This window comes from Misgurnus anguillicaudatus, chromosome 25 (assembly GCF_027580225.2).
Source record: "Misgurnus anguillicaudatus chromosome 25, ASM2758022v2, whole genome shotgun sequence".
Classification (NCBI taxonomy): domain Eukaryota; kingdom Metazoa; phylum Chordata; class Actinopteri; order Cypriniformes; family Cobitidae; genus Misgurnus; species Misgurnus anguillicaudatus.
The window spans coordinates 31257025-31278007 of record NC_073361.2 but is presented as its reverse complement, the minus strand read 5'-3'; the positions used below and the strand labels follow the sequence as shown (position 1 = coordinate 31278007).

At 38.3% G+C, this 20983-nt stretch overlaps 2 protein-coding genes across 8 annotated transcripts in view; both read left to right on the top strand.

The window, feature by feature from the left end:
* LOC129425815 (immunoglobulin kappa light chain-like) overlaps window positions 1-20983 on the top strand; it is a 688217-nt gene that overhangs the window by 354466 nt on the left and 312768 nt on the right. The window lies entirely within an intron of this gene.
* ankfn1b (ankyrin repeat and fibronectin type III domain containing 1b) overlaps window positions 1-20983 on the top strand; it is a 75551-nt gene that overhangs the window by 36660 nt on the left and 17908 nt on the right. For all 7 annotated transcript variants that reach the window (XM_055181376.2, XM_055181378.2, XM_055181380.2 and 4 more), the window contains 9 exons: window positions 25-65; window positions 4876-4998; window positions 11382-11589; window positions 11768-11975; window positions 14730-14927; window positions 15003-15116; window positions 17115-17212; window positions 17421-17511; window positions 20325-20432. In XM_055181376.2, coding sequence (XP_055037351.2) covers window positions 25-65; window positions 4876-4998; window positions 11382-11589; window positions 11768-11975; window positions 14730-14927; window positions 15003-15116; window positions 17115-17212; window positions 17421-17511; window positions 20325-20432 — 1189 coding nt within the window. The remainder of the gene's footprint in view (window positions 1-24; window positions 66-4875; window positions 4999-11381; window positions 11590-11767; window positions 11976-14729; window positions 14928-15002; window positions 15117-17114; window positions 17213-17420; window positions 17512-20324; window positions 20433-20983) is intronic.

Here is a 20983-nt window from a genome sequence, read left to right as displayed (position 1 = left end):
TCTGTTTGTCTTGTGTTTTTTCAGAGTCTGGGCTCTATAGACAGGAAAGCGGCCCGTCAAAGAAGGTAAGACACACTTTTGCTGTCTGATGTCAGGAATAAGCGTTTAAGTTGTTTAGACCTTCGAGTTTAAATTAACCCTATTCAAACAGCATTTTGGTCACTGAAAATGTTCAGAATTAAAAAAATTGTCAGAGAGGCTTCTGTGTGAACGCAAACACATCCCGTAAAAGTTCTAGGATCGCTCCCAAAAAGAGGACCTAGTAACAATGCCGTAACATTCACGAAAAGCATTCTGTCTGAAACAAATGGCAGAAACAATGGAGTAAGGGGTGTGTCGTAGTGAAGACAAGCACATCATCACAACAAGAAGTTATGGTTTACAGGGTTTCCCGCAGAAAATGTGTTAGTCAGGTGGTATGGTTGGGCGAGGCGGGGGCGTGGCAATCAAAGGGGCGGGGCGTACGCGTTATGATGAAAATTACAATATTTTTATTTAAAACACTCAAATAAAACTTAATTTTGAAGAAACTATGACAGAAAATGAACACATACTAGATTATTAATGAATTAAATGTTTTTACCTCTAATGGGAATAGCTGCGTGATGAAGTGAAACTAAAGGGTTAATAAACACAAACTAAAGCAGATGTTGTAGAACGTCTTGCGAACGATGATTAATAGCGCAAAAATTGTAAAAACGTATTATTTCCCACTATTAATTACATTACCTTAAAAGAGTGTAACTACTGTAGCATGTAAATAATGCACATAAATAAAGTGAGCAAGAGCGCTCAACAATTATATCTAATCAACAGGCACGTGAAACCTTAGCAGGTTGCTTAAACAACAAAATCACCAGCTAACTTACTTTAAATTTGCAAGAACTATAGACTAATACAATAACAGGCTTAAATAAACCCAAAACATAATCCACTTACAGTTCTCACGAACACGTGTTTTATCAACTGGATATCCTCCAGACATGATGGACCACGTCTTTATCTCATTTAGGCCGTGTGTTGCATGTGCCCGCTCGCGGTGTGAAGAGCGTCCACGCTATTCTCAGAGATGCACTTGACAGCCTTTTTTTGCAGCAGATTTCTTTTTTTTTTTGAACGACCTAGTTAAGGCGGTTTCCCAGCTTAGGCGGGCCGCCCGAACTGAAAAGTGCTGCGGAAAACCCAGGGTTCAGTTCTTTGACACAGGGATTTAAACGCAGATCAACATTTATGACAAGCAAACTGGGCTGTAGCAGTGATCAGGGTGTTGTCACTATCCTTACTGAATCTGAGATCATTCACCATCATGATAAAACACCACATCACGCGCTCCTTATGATTTTGTCATAAACTAAAATTCACGCACATGGTTTCTCGAAAGAGAAATCACAGATAATTAGCAAACTTCAGACGATGTGGCAAAAAGTGCAGGACTTTAAATACGTCACGTGTCTTTACGGGATCTTTATGGTATGTGTGTAAATGCACGTACAGATTCCGGAAAATCATTGGCAGCGTAAATGAAGCAAAAATCGTTTTCCGTGTATTTTCCGTAATCTCTGTGTAAAAACGGCTATTGTGACCTCATTTGCACCTATTGGCCCACAGAAGAGAGTTAATTTAGTTTATGACCAACTTTAATCAGGAGTGAGCGTTTTAAAGCCACATTGAACTTAATTGAACGTATAAGTCTGAAGGGTTTTATGACTGTGTATGAGTCTTTGAAGAAGAATTTGAGAAAGGTCACGGTAAAGGTTTCCTGGCGTCCGAACATGAATTTAAATGTTTTACTGCTCTGAAGATCATGCTTTTGTGAGGGTTTGTCTCATTGACGTTCTGTCTCCGTGTTTAAGTCCTATCAACAGGAACACAACGTTACCAAGATCAAAATTGCCAAATCTCATAAATTTGTCACAGCTGTCTAACGAGAACCGATCCGCTGTTCGGATCTGATCAAAGGGTGTAGACAAAATGTTGTTTTTGTCTGTGATGCGTATGTCATTGGTTTTATTTGGCTTGGTTGGCATTTATTTAAGGTGACTTACAGTGCATTCAAGCTATTCATTTTATCTGTGTTACATGAGATCGAACCCATGCCATTTGCACCGTCAGTGTGCGAATATGCCATCTGCCATCCATTAGAAAAAAAGCACATCATTCATACGTGTAGCATTTAAATGAACATTTTATGCATTTGGCAGATGCTTTTATGGATTCGAGCTATACATTTCATGAGTGTCGTACCTGGGATCGAACACATGACCTTTTGTGCTGCTAACACAATGCTCTCTACCAGTTGAGTTATGTTTGAGAATGAATATGCTGGGGTTTGTATTAATTACAATCCCAAATATGAGCAAGAGTAACAGTGATACTTGCCTTAGCAAACACCACTAATTAGGGTAAATTATATATTGTAGTAATGGCAGTATACGTGCTCTCTCTTTCTTTCTTTCTCTCTCTCTCTCTCTCTCTGACCCACATAAGCATTTTTCACATAGACAGTCTAATAACTTTAATAAGTGTGCATGTTTCAGTGTTTGGTTTTGTGGTTAATGTGTGTATGTGTAAAGGTTGACTCAGCGGTGTGTGTGTGTGTGGCGTTGTGGTTTGTGTCTTTGATGTGGTTTGGCCATGTAAAAGTCTGACGGTTCCCTGACAGCGCCGTGCCAGACACACACACACGCCTCAAAGCCCAGCCAGAGGAGCTTTCCCGCGAAAACACCAACAACACACGCCTGGCATTTCACTCCTTTGTATGTGTGTGTGGCATAGTCTCTTTGCATTTCTCTCTCTCTCACACACACACACACACACACACACACACAAACATGTGGCATTAGCTCCAGCTCTTGTTATTTGAAGGCTGGAGATGACACATCTGAAGCAGTCGGCTTGGAATACTGCTGCACCTTTTGTGTGCGTCTCGTTGTGTGTGGCGTTTGTATTTATAAATGTATCGCACATTAACACACTCACAGCCCCTTCCAGCATAAATAATCACTGTGATGGAAGTCTGCGCGCTCCTCGGAATCTTGACGCCGTGTGGAATTGTGGGATTTTAGAGGGACTGACGAGATGGAAGCTGCTTTTGGTCCGTTACAGCATTCCGGCAATAACCACACAGAGAGAGAGAGAGAGAGAGAGAGAGAGAGAGAGAGAGAGAGAGAGAGAGAGAGAGAGAGAGAGAGAGAGAGAGAGAGAGAGAGAGTAGGTGGCTCTCTAGGGAAGTCACATTTTATTTTGTAATTCAGAGAACATGAATCAGATGTGCGTCTGCTGTTTATAGCAGGATTCCAAGTGTGATTCACCTGTTTGATCACATCGGAATTCAAAATTGCCCCCATTTACTTTCTTAAAGGAATAAATCATCAATAAATTAAAATTCTCTCATCACTTGCTCATCCTTATGCAGTTTTAAACCTGTATGAAGTTTTTTCTTTTGTGGTGAATGACTGCATTCTGGTACAGAGCGCCCGTCATCCACCCGTCCAATTTATTCCAGTTGGATAAAGTCGTTGAATATTCAGTTTCACTTACATTTCAAAAGCGTATGGGATCGGAAAACAGAGATATTATTCTATAAAAATATCACACAAACCACGTACGAAAGCATGTGTGTGTGTGATTGTACGTGTATGTGAGATCCAATCCTTTAAGTGGAATAACACGGACACATTTGATGTGCGGTACGGAGAGCTTTTATTTTAGTCTTAACTAACCAATTTCTGTCAGTTCTGGCACGGAGGTTTAATTCTCGCATGTTTGGTATTTATATGCCTGTCTAATGAGCAGCCGGGACTGATGTCTTGGATCTGTGTGCTGGCTACGGTCTGAGAACCGATGGAGATCAAACAAAACGTCTACCCCGCTGTAGGTCTCTTCCAAAATCTAGTGAGCTGCCTACTTAAGGCAACCTAGATCATAGCTATTTTATGAGACTATCTCTCTCTCTGCATCTGCGCATGCAAACGAAGCATGGGCCGTGTTTACGTTCGGTGTTTATTTATATGCTTGTGTTTGTGTGTACGTGTCACGGCCGTACACGCGCTGCGGGTGCTCTTAAAGGAGATGATGTCATCACTCAGGCCTTCCTACTGTAAGACATCAGCACGCGGGACCTCCGCTGAGCATCGGGAACAGCTGCCGGTGGAATCAGATCCATCCCGCTATCCTTCTTCCTGTCTTATTCCCAAACGGCTTCTGTCTAGGAACATTCCCTCTACAGATGCGGTCACCCCTTTATGTCAGGAGTGTATCAAGCGCGGTCATTTGCCCGCTGACCTTGTCCATCGCTATTTAAATGCTCCTTGTACCGTGGGTCTCGTCATCAGAGATTTCTCCAGAGTAACACTTGTTGACTTGTTTGTCATTGAGTGTAGAGAACTCATTAATGTCTCTATAGTGCCATCATTCTCAGCACACATACTCGTATGCCCGCTGCTGCCCGGGTGAATGCTGTGGGTATGACGACACTGTTGCACATGAGATAATACAACACACACACAACACAAAGTTTTACAGGTGATTCTGACCCCATGTACTTGTAAAATGATATGTTACATGAAGAAAATAAAGACATTATATTCCTCTGGCATTCCAAATAAACTGTTACGTGTTAAAAAAATCCTCTGTCTTGTACCACTCGCTCTCTGATCTCTCTCCTATCAGCAACAATTGCAGCCATTTTAAGCGCAAAATGATTTAAGACATGCTAATCAGTTTTTGACTGTTATTGTGGACCATATCTGCTCATGTTTGTGTGGGTTGTTAAATGAGTATTAAGTAAACAAAATAAAAAGATGAATTGGAAATAGATGCAATAATCAGCACTGAGTACTGACCTCATGTTGTTTTCGTGTGTGTGTTTTGCAGAGGCGAGTCTGGGATCGTGAAGTTAACCCAGCGTCTCTCTTTGAAGGACAAACACTGTAAAGACGACAGGAGCCTGCAGTCCAGACCTCCGGCCTACAGGAGGCGTTCTCTCAGCGTGGACTGGTACTACCAACCTTTTTACATCAATATTTACACTAGTGCAAATGAGTCAAAATCTAACGTTACGAAGTTTGTAACAATTTTGAGTGTCTCAAAAAGTGCTAAACAGGTTTTTACACAATGCAGAACTAAAGGCCCAAATTTGAATATTACAATAAGGGCAGTGTGGGAAAATATACACAGATTAGGGATGTGCATCGATGCATTGCGTTCCCATTAAAAAGACCTGTCTAAAATTGATTCTTAATCGTAAGGCTCCGATTCAGTGTTTCATGTACAGCTTGTGCATGTACTACGGCTCCGTGATCAGTAGGAAGTCCTTCTAAAATCACTACGAATTTGACTCGTTTATAACGTGCATTTAAAAAAGCAACACTCGTCAAACACAATCATTCAAAATATTCTCTATTATCATGAAAATACCTAAAACAATCTGAAGAACAGCGATATAAATACGCCTCTAGATATTTCCTGGAATACTGTTTGTAATGATACTTCTTCTGTGGCACAAATTAAGTTTCTGCACGAAAGCGCCCCCTGGCTTTTGAATGTGGGGGCATTTCACCATAATTCATTCAAATTCATTCATTGAGAAAACGCGCATTTGCCCGATTAATTGTCACAACCCTGGAAAAAGTAATGTAGGATAATATCATAATAATTCTTGACATTTTAAGCACTTGTGCTAAACTGTTCGCTTTAAATGCTTATATCGAATATTGATTCATACCAAAATTATTTTTTGCATAGTTATGTTTGACACATGAAAACGTCTCGGGTTATGTATGTAACTGTTGTTCCCTGAGAAGGGAACGAGACGCTGCATCTCTTGCTATACTTCCTGCATCCCTGTAACGCCGTCTTTGGCAATATTTCAGATAGTGATATACTTCCTGGCTCCCACGTCACCCTGTTTTTGTCGTTAAGCCTCACCATTGGTTGAATTCAGACGGACTTACAATTGGAGGCATCCATAAAGTGTCACCCCAGTGACGCAGCGCGAGTTCCCTCAAAAAGGAACAATGTATCTTAAAAGTAACACAATGTAACTTTGCTCTCACTTGAAATGTGTCCCCACGTTTAGTCCTTGACTTTGAGGGTATTGGACCGGACTGGAAAGTCCTTGAAAGGTCCTTGAATTTGAAGTTAACTAAGGTGTGGGAACCCTGATGAAGATCTAAGATTAAGATCTGTTTGATACTTTTTATCTTCTAAAGTTTTTTTTTAGAAAGTTGTTTTAATGAATTTCTTTTAAATTCTGCACATCTTCCTCTTGTTTTTGAATTCACTCCATCTGTGCAGTGCAGGTCACTCATGCCGACTTTAAACACTGCAGGGAAGCCATGTTGGCTCTACACACTGTAGGGTAGCCATGTTGGATCTGAAAGCATCAAATTAGTCAAAATTTCCCTCTGTTCTCTGCAGACATCATGACTCCAGCTATGGCTGACCCCTACACCCTTATCCCACGGCTTTTGAATTTCCAAAACTCATAAATTCTGAGTCTAAAATGCAAATTTGATAGCTTTTATTGGAGGACATAATAAACATGCACATAATTACAATATTACGTCTTTCATTTTAAGAAAACTTTGCACCAATGTTTTTCTGTGACCAGCAAAAACACTTTTGAGTACAAGGTATTACCAAAGTTCAAAAGTCTTACACTTTTCCCACGTAGCTTTTGAAAACCTGGGATAGTGAGCACTAAAACTCCATTTAATGACTTGTTTCTTTGTGTTTTGAAAGAGTTTATGTGCTTCCCTCAGTGGTCGTTCACATATATTGGTGACCGCATCTGGGTCATCTTCCCGTTCGGGCGGCATATGGCAGATTGGAGCCGAGCTCCAGAAACGCATATAACTCCGGGGAGTCTCGGGGCGGCGTGTCCCCAGGATGTAGCCACCCTGGCTGGGCATGATGAGGGCTGGGCCCCCATGTTTTTTTGGACCTCGCAGCCATACGGAGACTCACACAGACTCCCCGTCACCTCCCGCACGCCGAGCTGTCTGTCGCCAGTGACTCTTAGACTGGCCTAACATCACACACACGTATGGGGCTGATGCACAAAGACGCATCCGTACGCATTCATACATTGATTGATCCCGCTCTCACATGAGCGTCTCGTCCCCCTGCACAACATCCCCATGGCGACGCTCTTCTGTCTCCGCTCATCAGAATTAGAGAGATTTGCCCCCTGGGGTGGCAGGGAGGGGGGCAAACAGGTGGCGGGCAGTTGAACTCAACACAGCAAACGCTCTCACAGGGGAACGACTACTGCTGCGACAGCACGCGCACACAATGCGCATACCGCCGCATGCACGCAAATACTCCCGCGGTTAATCTCTTAATCTGATGGGATTATAATACATATGCCCACAGCAAGATCACGCAAACGTGCCAACGTGCCCGTAATAGGAAATAAACACAAAATGCACATTTAATAATAAACATGCTGTCACTGCAAAATTACGTGAATGATACCGCCATCGTAGAAGTGTTACTTTGGCGAATTTCATTACTGTAATGTCAAGAAAATGTTATTATATAATCACGATAATATTTGTTGTACTGCTTTTCATTTATGTTGATTTAAATAAAATAAATCACTGTGTTGTGGTTTTTAATTGTAATATTGTTAAAATTGCTGTAATCTAGTAATTATCGTATAATATGAATCTAATATATCAAGTGCATTACAGTAACACAAATTTGGCAGTGAAATGTGATTGTCTTGAAAAGCGGGCTTAATTTTCTGCATGCAAAACTAAATTCTCTTTTAGTTTTCTTTTAATTTTGCATTGACATCGAAAGCATTTGTTCCCTGAAAATCAGTGATGACATGTGAAGCAGTCGGCATGTGTTTCAAACAGAGAGGGAATCAACTGATTAGCTTTGATTCTCTATTGTGTGTGTGTGTGTGTGTGTGTGTATGTGTGTGAGGTCGAGGGGTTAGACTGGCTCCACTAGGCCTGAAGTAGAAAGAGAGAGTGGGATTGTGTTGACCCTAGTAACACACAAACTCTAATCGGTAATACTGTCCTGACTGCCCTCCTGTTGCTTACTGTCTCACACACACACACACACACACACTCCCCCTCTGAATTTTGGCTGGTCGGCCTGTTTGCCTCCAGTCTGTCTGGTGCCAAGAATCAAATTTCAGACTTTCCTTCTTACAGCCACATATAAACTCTCGGAGTCCCTCTGCCTTTCCTCTGTTGTAACCCACTTTTCATAAAGTGAAGAGGGAGATCACCCCGTTTCATTTTCGTTTGTCAAAATGTATTTCAAACATCTTGTTTTTATCGATGGGATCAATGACTGTTATGAAAAGAATCAGAGTGCTTTTCGCAATTGTATGCGTGTGAGTCCACATTTTAGAAACTTTATTAAAACTATGGAATGCCACAAGTGTCAAAAATGCGTTACATTGTTGCATCTTAAACAATTTTGTAAATTTAAAAGTGCATTAAGAGACCATCAATAAAGTTTCAGTATAGCAACATCAGATGGAATCTGATTGTAACTTCAAACGAGTGACCAAAATACTTTGCACGCCCTCTCCGGCTCGGCCCATTGTTTCTCTTTAAACACGGCAGATAATTTAGCAGACGCATTAGCAGTCACATCGGACAGAGTTTGATCTCGGAGGTAAATGTGAGCATGTGTTCGGGGAAACGGTAAAGAGTAAATCTCTTACCAGCAGTCAGCTCAACACGAGCACATGTGCGCAGGATCGCATCTGTTTATATGCGCCTACCGCTCTCGGTGACTATTATTCTTAGACAGACGCATTACTCAGGACATTTTCCACACTATGGCCTATTCTCATTTAGCCTTGGCTCACTGGATGTGTTAAATGTGCTCGTATTTGTGTGTGTCTGTGGGTGTGTGTGGGGGGCTAAATTTTGCCGTGCCTTTTGATGAGGCCTTGTTGTGATGCCAAACACACTCCCCAGATATTTGAAGACTTTTTCCCTAACTGCGTGCCTGCGTGGACGTCGCAGCCGACGTGTTTTACGTAAATAATTGCGTATATGTGTGCTTCTGTTTTGCGTTGACTAAGTTTAATAGAATTTTGTCAATTAAGCGATTTCAATAAAATGTTAGAGTTGAACATTTTAGGTTTTTTAGATTTTTTAAGATTTGGAATGTCTCTCTTTTTTTGAATGACAGCTGGCATGGACTGTACATGTTTGTGAAAACCTGATAATTCATGTTTTCCAGCGTTATTTGGGAATGTTTGCCATCTTGTGTGCCTTAATAGAAGCAAAAAGACAATACCTGGCCTATTGTACAAAGAATTGTACTTGTTTTATCTTCTTTTACGCCATACATATTTTTATTCATTAAAATTCAGGTTTTATTCACGTTAACCTGCAGACATTCAGATCGTTCTGAAGCTGTGTGATAAGCGCGGGCGAGCGTGTGCGCTTGTGCGTCCTGTCACTTTTGGTCTGATGGGGCGCTGAAGCGGCTGTGTTAACATGTGGCGTCCCTGTTTCTCTTGTCTTTCTTTATCCCTCGCGCTTTCATCTGCCGTTCTTTCATGTGAGTGTGTGCCGTCCGTTCGGCAGCCCGTTTGTTCGGCACAAGAGGAGAAACTTTAAGCCCCGAGATCAACGGGCTTTGAAACTGATCTGCCTGCCACAAATATACCCACTTTTATCTGGGCACACCACATACCTGCCTGTTAAAATAACCACGTTATTATCAGAGGTGTTCGCCTGTTTCTGTGTCCATTGAAGACAATGGGGACGTCCTGATACGAGGACATCTGTGATGGTTGTAGAGTTCAAGGAGGAACTTTTCAATTAATTCATTTCCTCATTTGTTTTACGCAAGAAGGCTTGATGTTTGTGTGGTAGTGACGGGCAAAAACTCGTAACACATCGTAAATTGACTAATGTTGGTCCGAATCACTTCCGCAGAGCACAAATGGAGATATTAAGCTTAATGTGAGAGACTGACAGATTCAGTCATCAACATTTAGCTTTTTGTGTTTTATGTAAGAAAAATTATACATTTAGATATTCAATGGCTGTTTGTGCATGCTTTAAGTTTTGATTTAAGTTGTAAAGTTGCAGTGTTTTGCTGTGGTATTTTTTGTTTTTGACATGCCATGGTAATTCTTGGAGATCCTTGAAACTACTTTAGTATATGAAGTACCACAGTATTATTATCTGATACCACCACTAAACCATGGTATCACCAGTACAGTCCAATAATACACAAATATGAACAGGTTGTAATTTATCCATATATTGTTTATTAATATTCAGGCCCAAACAGAATCCGCACCCGCAGATTTCCACGGAAAACTCAGCAGAATTCTGTGGGATTTAATGCCTGTCATTGAGAAGCTCACATATCCCGTGCTTGTGTGTGTTTGTGAGCGGTAGCCATCATTGACAAGCAGTACATAAACTCTGCGTGTGCTGTTTGCAATGACAAAGAGCACCAATCATTTCATATTCAAGATGAAATAAAACCACAGAGTTAAGGAGATCTCACTTGACTCTATCGTCTGTGACACGACACTCAGCACATGATCATTTCAAATCTGTTTACAGGACGAATGCTCTTGTTAGGATTAATATAAAGTTTACATTGCGTTGTAAAAAGGGTTTTTCCATCCTAGGACTTTTTTTTATTTCTACGGCTAAACAGCCCGGGGTTTTTTTCTCCTAGGGGTTTTTTTAACCCCGGGGAGGCAGCCTTCTTGGGCTTAACTTAGCTTCCTCTTCTAGACGTTACATTAGTAATACGCTCGCTTATAATGTCGAGTTATAGCCGCAGCAAATTTGACTGCTTATGCTATCGTGTATTATGTTGTGCTATCTGTCGTTTTCTGTGCTTTTACTGCTTCTATTAATGTAAAGCTGCTTTGAAACAATTAAGTATTGTGAAAAGCGCTATATAAATAAAATTGAATTGAAATTGAATTAAAATTACGTGCTTAATTCATAATGAGAAATTATTAACAAAAGTTTTTCTATTCTGCTATAATATATAACACTATAAACAATAATATATGTAGTTTTATATAAAAATATTTTAAAAAACAAACTATAATTCTATCTTAACACATTATCTGGTTTATGTTGGTCCAGTTTAATTCGGAAGACTCATTGGTTTGGTGTATACATTTTCACTGTAAGCATTTAAAAAGTAAATGTTTTAGATGCAATTTTGTAATATTTACAGCTTAAATTCTTTAATATCTTTTTAAAACACGTAAAATAATTCCACAGATTTTTCCAAAAAAAATTACAGCAGAAAAAGCTAAAAAATTCAATCTGGCCCTGAAAGTAGTCCATAAGATCATGGATTCTTGTGTTCTTATTTTTTTTAAGTGATCACATTCTGTCACATTTGTCTTTTAGGGCCGAATCCAAAATGACTCAACAGATTCCAGACCCTCATCCTCTGATTCCCCGCAAGTATTCCAGCTCGTCATGTTCGTCTCCTCCGAACGCAGCGCGACGTCTTTACAGAAACCTCTCTGGAAAATTTCGCACTGCAAACCTGGCTCTGGACGATCCTGTGCTCCCGGGCCAGTCGGACAAAGACCATCCACACAAAACCACCATGGTGAGATGAACCGCAACTTTTTATGAACCCAGAAACCAAAACGCTGATCTAAAGAACCAAGAATGAAACCTCCACACAATAACCTTATATAGCTTAAAGGGTTTCTTGATTCTGTATGGCAAGTAAGGTTCCTGCTTGTGTTTGCATCAGCGTGATACATCTGGGATTGTGTGTAAAGTTTCAGGGTAATGAAGCTCTGTTTGAAGCTGTGGAACATCAGGAGCTGGGTGTGGTGGAGTCTCTCTTGAGCACCTTCAGTCTGGAAGAGCTGGACCTCAACACACCGAACAGTGAAGGTCTGCTGCCTCTTGATATCGCCATCATGACCAACAACGTCCCTATGGCCAAACTTTTGCTGCGAGCCGGGGCCAAAGAGAGCCCCCACTGTGAGTACATACACAGACGCACGGGCCCCTATTGTATGAATCATAAAGTAAAAGCATGTATTTAATGCACAGATGCATGCCACATGCTATACATTAAAACAATGCTGTAGTCGCTAGTGGGTTGTGTGAAATAGTGGCTGCAGCAATATGATAAAGGCTGCTAATGTTCAATTTAGTATTACTTTTTTATTTATAATAATTTGATTTAACAATTATCTGCAATTTAATACAGATTACAGATTGAAGACTGAAACTGTCCAGTGTTCCTCAAGAAAATTGTTGAAAAATCACATACATTTTTTAACCTTTCGATCAGAAAACTGAAAAATCACCTTTTCACTTGAAAATCTTAATTAAATTAAGACAAATTATATTATGCAAAAAGAAAATGGTCCTAATTTTTATATATGTAAGTTTGACTCCACTGTAAATAACACAATCATTCTAACTACTGGAAATAAAAATATTAGGGATGCACCGATATATCGTCCGATATATTTTTATCTGCAAATAAATGCTTTTCCCCCCAAAGTCTAGCATGGCCCAATTGTTGCAGTTTGTACATCTTTTAGGATTGTACAACATAGTACTTTAAAACAAGGAGTAAAAAGCAAAACTATCGGTATTTATCACTATCGGTTGATGTTGTTGTAAGTAAAAAAAGTCCAGACAACAAAATATTCATAACTGTACTACATAAAAGATGAGATTTTTTCCCCACATAACTGCTTTAAACATTTGCGAAAAAACTTCATATGTTAAAGAAAATCTATAGTATTTAATTGTACTGTTTAAAAAAGCAAAACTATCGGTATTTATCGGTTGATGTCGTTGTAAGTAATCGTATATCGGTATCGGCAGACTATTTTTTTTATCATTGCATGCCGATAGATAGATAGATAGATAGATAGATAGATAGATAGATAGATAGATAGATAGATAGATAGATAGATAGATAGATAGATAGATAGATAGATAGATAGATAGATAGATAGTCCAGACAACATTATATTCATATACTACATAAAAGATGAGATTTGTTTTCACATAACTGCTTTGAACATTTGCGAAAAAACTTCATATGTTAAAGAAAATCTATAGTATTTAATTGTACTGTTTAAAAAAGCAAAACTATCGGTATTTATCGGTTGATGTCGTTGTAAGTAATCGTATATCGGTATCGGCACACTATTTTTTTATCATTGCATGCCGATAGATAGATAGATAGATAGATAGATAGATAGATAGATAGATAGATAGATAGATAGATAGATAGATAGATAGATAGATAGATAGATAGATAGATAGATAGATAGATTGTCCAGACAACATAATATTCATATACTACATAAAAGATGAGATTTGTTTTCACATAACTGCTTTGAACATTTGCAAAAAAACTTCATATGTTGAAGAAAATCTATAGTATTTAACTGTACTGTTAACATCACTGGTTATGAGCATGGATCATCCAATCAGTTTTACAACAATTTGCAATAAAAAATGTGTTCAAGCATTTTGCAATCCAGATTCCACCCTGTTGTACTAATGTGGTTTGTTAGACTGTATGTGAACTGTATAATTGTGTGTGGTGTGTTGTGGCATCAATTGGCTCAAATACATAGAAGCCAATTCTACACCACATAGCCAAAATCACATAGCAAAAGTGCCGACGTTTTATTCCCTTAACCACAGTCGGACTGTCCAGAAGCGCCGGAGAGGTTGCATGTTAGTTCTGCAGGAGCGTGATCTCTAAACCACCATTAGACTCAGCTGCTTGGCTTTGATGAAGTATTAACACACAGATGCACAGTAATCCATGTCATTACCAGTTTTAATAAGAGCCTTGAATGTACTTTATATAAACACACTTCACATCACAGACATCAAACATGTCTCACACACTCAAAGGGTCACATACACGCACAAAGATAAAAGTGTCAAGATCACATACTCGAGAAAGAAAAAAAGGCTTTTACTCTCTCACACATAGACACACAGATGGCGGCGTGTTACTCAAGTGCTCTTGAGTACTTCATAAGTATTGTTGCAAGAGTTATGACACATGCCAACAAATGAAGGTCAAACCTAGTGCCATACCATAGTTGAATTTAAATGCAAACACAAATGACATTTAAGAACGTATTGGGGGGGGGTAGTTTTAGAAAATTAAATCAATTTCAAGCTTTGCCTCACATATAGTTAAAGCAGATTAATTATAGACCCCTTTCATATGTGTTTTTTCTTAAAGGGGACTTTTTAAAGGTGTAAAATATATATTTGCTGTCCTCAAGTAAATATGTGAAGTTTTTGCTCAAAATACCATATAGATCATTTATTATAACATGTTAAAATTGCCACTTTGTAGGTGTGAGCAAAAATGTGCCGTTTTGGGTGTGTCCTTTTAAATGCAAATGAGCTGATGAAAAGCAAACACTGATCACCATAATGGTGTGTTGAAATTGAAACTCAATTGTGCTGTCAATAATTTTTTTTTCTCTCTCTTTCCCTCTGCACTAAATGGCAGTGCTGTGGTTAGATTAAGGGGGTGGTATTATTATAATAAGATCCCCTTCTCACATCACAAGGGGAGCCAACTATTTCCCCCCACATTTTCTAGTTTGATAGAAGCAGTTCATGATATGTCCTCTTTAATGTACAGAAAAAAGCAGCATGTTATAACATTTCTTTAAACTAACAAAATGAATTGAAAAATCAGTTATTGTGTAAATAATCATTTAAAAATGTTTTTAGTTTTAAGCCTTGAAGGCCGAGCATCTCATCTGGCCTCGCTGGTGCAAGAGGCGGAGCATCGTATCGCTGAGCTGGCCACCCAGGTAACAGGAGAGGAACCTGAGGAGAGGGAGGAGTCAAACAGAGAGCGACAGCTAAAGACATGGGAATGGAAGCTCCGCCTTTACAAACGCATGCAGACGGGATACACGCATGCCAGTGAGTTACACACACAGACACATACACAACTGCTGCAGTGCACTATATTATTTAAAATGTGTGATTGGTTTTTAGGTCCTCCTGAACCACCAAGCGATGTCCATCTGTCTGTCAGCAGTAGCACCAGCCTCAGAGTTTATTTTCAAGAGCCGCTTTGTCACAACTCTGCTGTTATAACCAAATACCGCGGTGAGTGACCCCTGACCCCACCATCAGTCATTTCAGCACCATCTGTGCCACCAAATGAATAGCAAAATATATAAAAAAACATACATCATAGCACACTTGACCACGACTCCAAAATCTGCAGTTGTCAGTCATGTTTAGTGTACTAAATACAGTTACGTTCACACATTTAGGTTTTAAAGGGGACATTTTATAAGACTTTTTTAATATGTAAAATAAGTCTTGGTTGTCACCAGAGTGTGTATGTGAAGTTTTAGCTCAAAATACCCTAAAGATAATTTATAATGGCATGTTAAATTTGCCACTTTATCCACCTTATTTTCAAACACGAAAGTACGAAATGTGACGTATTTCCCTTTTTTTGTGCGCGATGTCTGTTTCAATAGCCATCTGGTAGAAAAGATGTTGTGGGAGCATTCATAAAACATGATTTAAACAGTTATGGTAAATATTTACTTCACCTGCCATGTATAAGGATAAAATTAAGAAGTGGCCTGATATATCGTATGAAGATACATTCAGTCATTTCATGTTGTTGCTCTGAGGTGACGGGTCTTTATGCACGAATATAAAAGCACTGAGACATACAGTACCAGTCTCTTTACAATGGGAAAGTCAGTCGAGTGTTTGTGCATGGAATAGACCAAGATTTTGTGTTTTTAACCTTTTCCGGTGATGGTTTAAAATATCACTACTGTCTTCCTGGTGTGTGGTTTTTTAAACGGCAATTTTTAATCGACTTGTTTGAGTTTTTATGGCGACACATCAAGCTTCACAAGGTCCGACATTCACCATCTTTCTCATTCAATTAATTGTAAGTTATTTAAACAAACCATTATAAACACAGTAATGTAATGTAAACTATTACATTTATTCAGTATTGTTTTAGTTTTATGAAAATATTATTACATCGCTTCTTACGCACTTCTTACGAAACTATTTGCTTACTTTAAAATAATTTTTTTGCGTTTTCATTTAAAACATAACAAGTATGTGCAAACAAATTAAAAACTATTATAAACATTAACTAATAAGCAGTTTATGTGTATATATTCTGTACTGTAATAAAATTTTTGTAATAATATATAGTAGCAGAATAAATAAATCAGCATATTTTTATCAGCATAATATTAGTTGTTTTTGAATAATTATTGTATTTATTGTTTACTGGCAGTTTCTATGAAAGGTTTTACTGAATAAATGTGTGGATACAGATCATGGGTGCATGTACGCAACATACACATTCAGCTCTTGTGCGTGTATTATGGTTAAAATAAATGTTTTGTAGAGATTTACTGTGTTTGTACCAGCTATTATGGCAACCCCTAACTGCACAAATTATGCCGGTCTTCCTGGATTTCGTAATAAACATTAAAAAGCCAGTCAAAACAGTACACTCGTGTCCCTTGCAATACGACTAGCATTAGCTTTAGTGGCTCACCGGAAGTCAAAGATGGCGGCACCCACATTTACGTCAAGAATAAGGTGGATAGGTGTGCGCAAAATTTTTTGCCGTTTTTGGGTTTTGCACTTCATATGCAAATGAGCTGATGAAATGCAAACTCTGATCACCATAATGGTGATTTATTGAAATTGAAACTCAACTCAATTGTTGAGTTGTCAATTTTTTCTCTCTCTCTCTGCACTAAATGTCAGTGCCGTGATTGGATAGTGCAGATTAAGGGGGGGTATTATTATAATAAGATCCCCTTTTGACATCACAAGGGGAGCCAAATTTCAACGACCTATTTTTTTGCATGCTTGCAGAGAATGGTTTACCAAAACTAAGTTACTGGGTTGATCTTTTTCACATTTTCTAGATTGGGACCCAATTATAGCACTTAAACATGGAAAAAGTCAGATTTTCATGATATGTCCCCTTTAAATCAGAGTGAATTTAGGTGAACCTGACACACCTGTTCACCCGATTGGACTAAACCTGTCATGAGTTTACTGTAGGTTACCCTTCTGATGAATCTCATGTGCTTGTGTCTATCTCAGTGGGTTGGAGCAGCGTTCCTTCTTTTAGCCCGTTGCTGGGTGAGACGGTCATTGAAGATGTGACTCAACTTCAGTATGACATCACTGAACTCACAGTGGTTAGTATACAGAGTAAAACTATGAGCACTGCATACACTCAAATGATAAATAATTCAGCATATAAATGAGGACACTTTCATGCAGAGTACGACCAGGAACATTTGTTTCAGAGTAAATCAAGTTGAAATTGACTTCATGTTAACAGATGTTGTATAAAGAGGTCACTAAGCCAATTACATGAAATGAGAGATGTTGTGTGTGTTCCAGGGCACCTGTTATTATGTTCAGGTATCAGCATACAACATGAAGGGATGGAGTTTACCACAAATATCTCAACCAGCTTGTGCGACACCCTCAAGTGAGTACACACACACGCACAAATTTCAACAAACAGGACAGACATGCCAGTCTTAAGATGTTGTGTAATGTATAGTGTGTGAGTTTGATTGTTGTTTTTGTCTGTGTGTGTTTTTTAATGTTTATGTCCTTGTTTTTATGTTTGTAAGTACAAAACGTCCTTTTCTTATATGGGCTTTTTTAATGTTTTGTGTGTGTGTTTTGAGCATGCTAATTTAAATGTGTGTGTTTGTGTTTTCCATTTTGAATCCCTCTGGAAATATTTGCATGTCTGTGAGAGGCTGTAAAGTTGCAGACAGAACGCCTCTTATACACCAACACACACACACACACACACACACACACACACACACACACACACACACACACACACACACACACACACACACACACACACAGTTGCTGTGTTCATCTACAAATCACACTCACATACACAAAGTATGTTTCGGGGATATGCAGATACAATTTTAACAGAATTTATCTTATTTGCAACTTTGTTTCTTTCATCATACAGACACACACACACACACACGAGTGTGCACACACGCACACATGCACACACACCCTCAGTGAGGTTAGTTGGGCTGAAGAGAGGGTCTGTGTTGGACGTTCCGGGAATAGAGCGTCCGTGTTTTCCCTGCTTTCTCGGGGACCGGGCTACGTCCAACACACCATCAGAACATTATCCTGTTTACCATGTGGAGTTTGTGTTTGTGTGTACTTGATGCTGGGATATAAGATGAAAGATGAATTTACTGCGAGATTAGATATGTTTCTCACAAACACTGTTTTAACCCAACACACACCTATTAGCACATGACTCATCTCTTTATTCCTGAATATCCTCAGATGTTTCTAGATGTGGCTGCTCTTGAAAATTAATATGTCAAATATCTAAAAAGTTTATTCTGTAACACTTTACAATGAGGTTGTATTTTGCTAACGTTGTTAATGTGTTAGCTCAGGGGTTTTTCAGGGGTCCCCAGAAAATTTTAAGAGAAATAAGACAAAGCAAAAATTGTAAAAGTCCACTGTGTAGCCAATTATTTAAGTTTGTAAACAATCAGCTGTCTTTAAAATATTATTATATTACAATAACTATTTATCTAACACAGTTTTAAATGTTTTTTTATTTAGTGCTGCCTCACGATTAGTCGCGACTAATCGTTTGCAGAATAAAAGTTTTTGTTTACATAATATATGTTGGTGTATGTATAATAATTATGTATAAATAAATACATACACATGCATGTATAATTTAAAGAAAAATATATATTTATATAATAACTATTTATATATATTTATATATAATATAAATTATATAAAAATATAAAACTTTATATACACATGCAAATATTTCTTAAATATATACATGCATGTGTGTGTTTGAATTTATACAAAATTATTATACACAGTACACCAACATATATTATGTAAACAAAAACTTGAATTCTGCAAACGATTAGTCGCGACTAATCGTGAGGCAGCACTATTTTTATTCTAAATATGGATATATGTATATACATTTTAGGAAAGAGGTCCATCGCTAAAGGTTCATCATATGTGAGGCTTCCTCTTACGAAATGAACTAACAATTAACAATACTACTACAGAATGTATTTATATTAATTCATGTTCATTTCTAATGCATTTTTTAAATCAAAAGTTGCAACTGGTGACATTAGTTAATAGACAATGAACAGTTGTGTTCCTGTTAACTAAAATTTACAAAGATTAATGCTAATGTATTTAAATCTGATGTATTTAATGTTAACAAATGAAGAGTTCGGTTCCAAAACGCAATAAATCCATTTTGACAAATTTGGGTAAAAATGTGTTTTCTATACCAAGAAAGTAACAAGATGAAAACCACTATTTTCTGTTACAAACGTTCACATAACATCTTTAGGTTATAAAAACATAAAAAATTCAAGTCCATAATTAGATTTTCAAAGATTTATTATAAAAGCATTTTTTTTCAAAATGCTATAAATCTATTGAATCAATATATAAATGTGCATTCATCTTTGCCATGTTATATTCATTTAGTTGACTAGTGGTATACACAGATTAATGCCATTAATCAAAACACTTACTTTGTCATATTAAAAACACTGTCATTGCTGCTGTTATACTTGGGACGTCGTCGCTGAACTTTTTGACAGTGATCAGCTGTAAAATGTTTTGGTCCTGCTCTATTTTCATTGGCTTCGCGTAAAATAATGTAAAGTTTTTTATAAGATCCTCTGGGGTCAATGTGGAAGCTTGATGCTGTCGGGAGAACAAGCAATCGGCTTACGTTTCTTTCCCGTCACAGAAAACCACCACAGGTTTATCAATGCTATTAAAGTATTATTTTGTTTTTGTTTGTTTGTTGATCACGAAGTACAAAGTAGATGAGGAAAACTAGGATTTTGTGTACTCAACGCGCCGCCATTGTTTGTTTACAATGCGTGGAACGGTGCGCTGTAATATGTGGAGCGGATTTATTGCGTTCTGTAAAAAAGGAGTTTATTGGCGTTTATTGTTTTTTTGGGAAAAAGGGAGAAAAGATGACAGAATAACACGGCGGATATTGTATTTTGCGTAAAATTAAGAATGTACTTTTAAATCTTCAAATACAACCTTACTGTAAAGTGTTATTATTTGTGCAATAATCATAAATGCCTTGAAATGAAAAAGGACATTATGAACATTGATTAGTTGTCATTTGCAAGTTGTCTTAGAAAATATAAAAATTCAAATGCACTCTCAGATGTCGAACATATCAATTTTTTCTATTGGTTTTACCCATGATGCTTTTCATTTCTGCAGGTTGGAGGGAGGTAGATGGGCTCTTACCCCGTCAGCAGGGACTGAAAGAGGCATTAGAGCAACTTCTCTGCCAAATTAAAGGAGCACATCGCCACTGCGCGTGCCACGGTAAAACCCCCCACTTACACTGGATATGAATGAAAAATCTCCCTATTTAAGAGCCACTGTGACCACCACCACAAACATTTCAAGGCTTTCGAACAAATGCCGAGTTAATATTTTAGAAGCTGGACTCTAAAACAGAGCGAGTGTGTATGCATGTGTGTCTCCAGGGGTCGACTCCGGGGGTCTTGTTTGTTGTTTTTACGGCGTCGGGGTTGAGGGTTTACTTTACTGTGAGTTAAGGGGGATAAATTAACCCTGACTGTTGGGAGTAAGAACCTGGCACTTATATACACACATGCACACTCATGCTGTATAAGGAAATCCCTGCCTGCTCACTTCTGTATTAACACTATTAATTCAGCTGTAACAGACACTGTTGTGACAGTCGCTGTATTTGGCTTGATCTCATTTATTATCTTTGGTTGAATAAGTGTGTGTGTAGTTTAAATGTGCGTGTCTGTGCCTTTATGAATGCTGTAATGTGTAATATATGTGCGTCTACTGTTGGTCTGAGCTAAGCAGAATTTACGTTTCAGAGTCTGATTTGAGTTTAG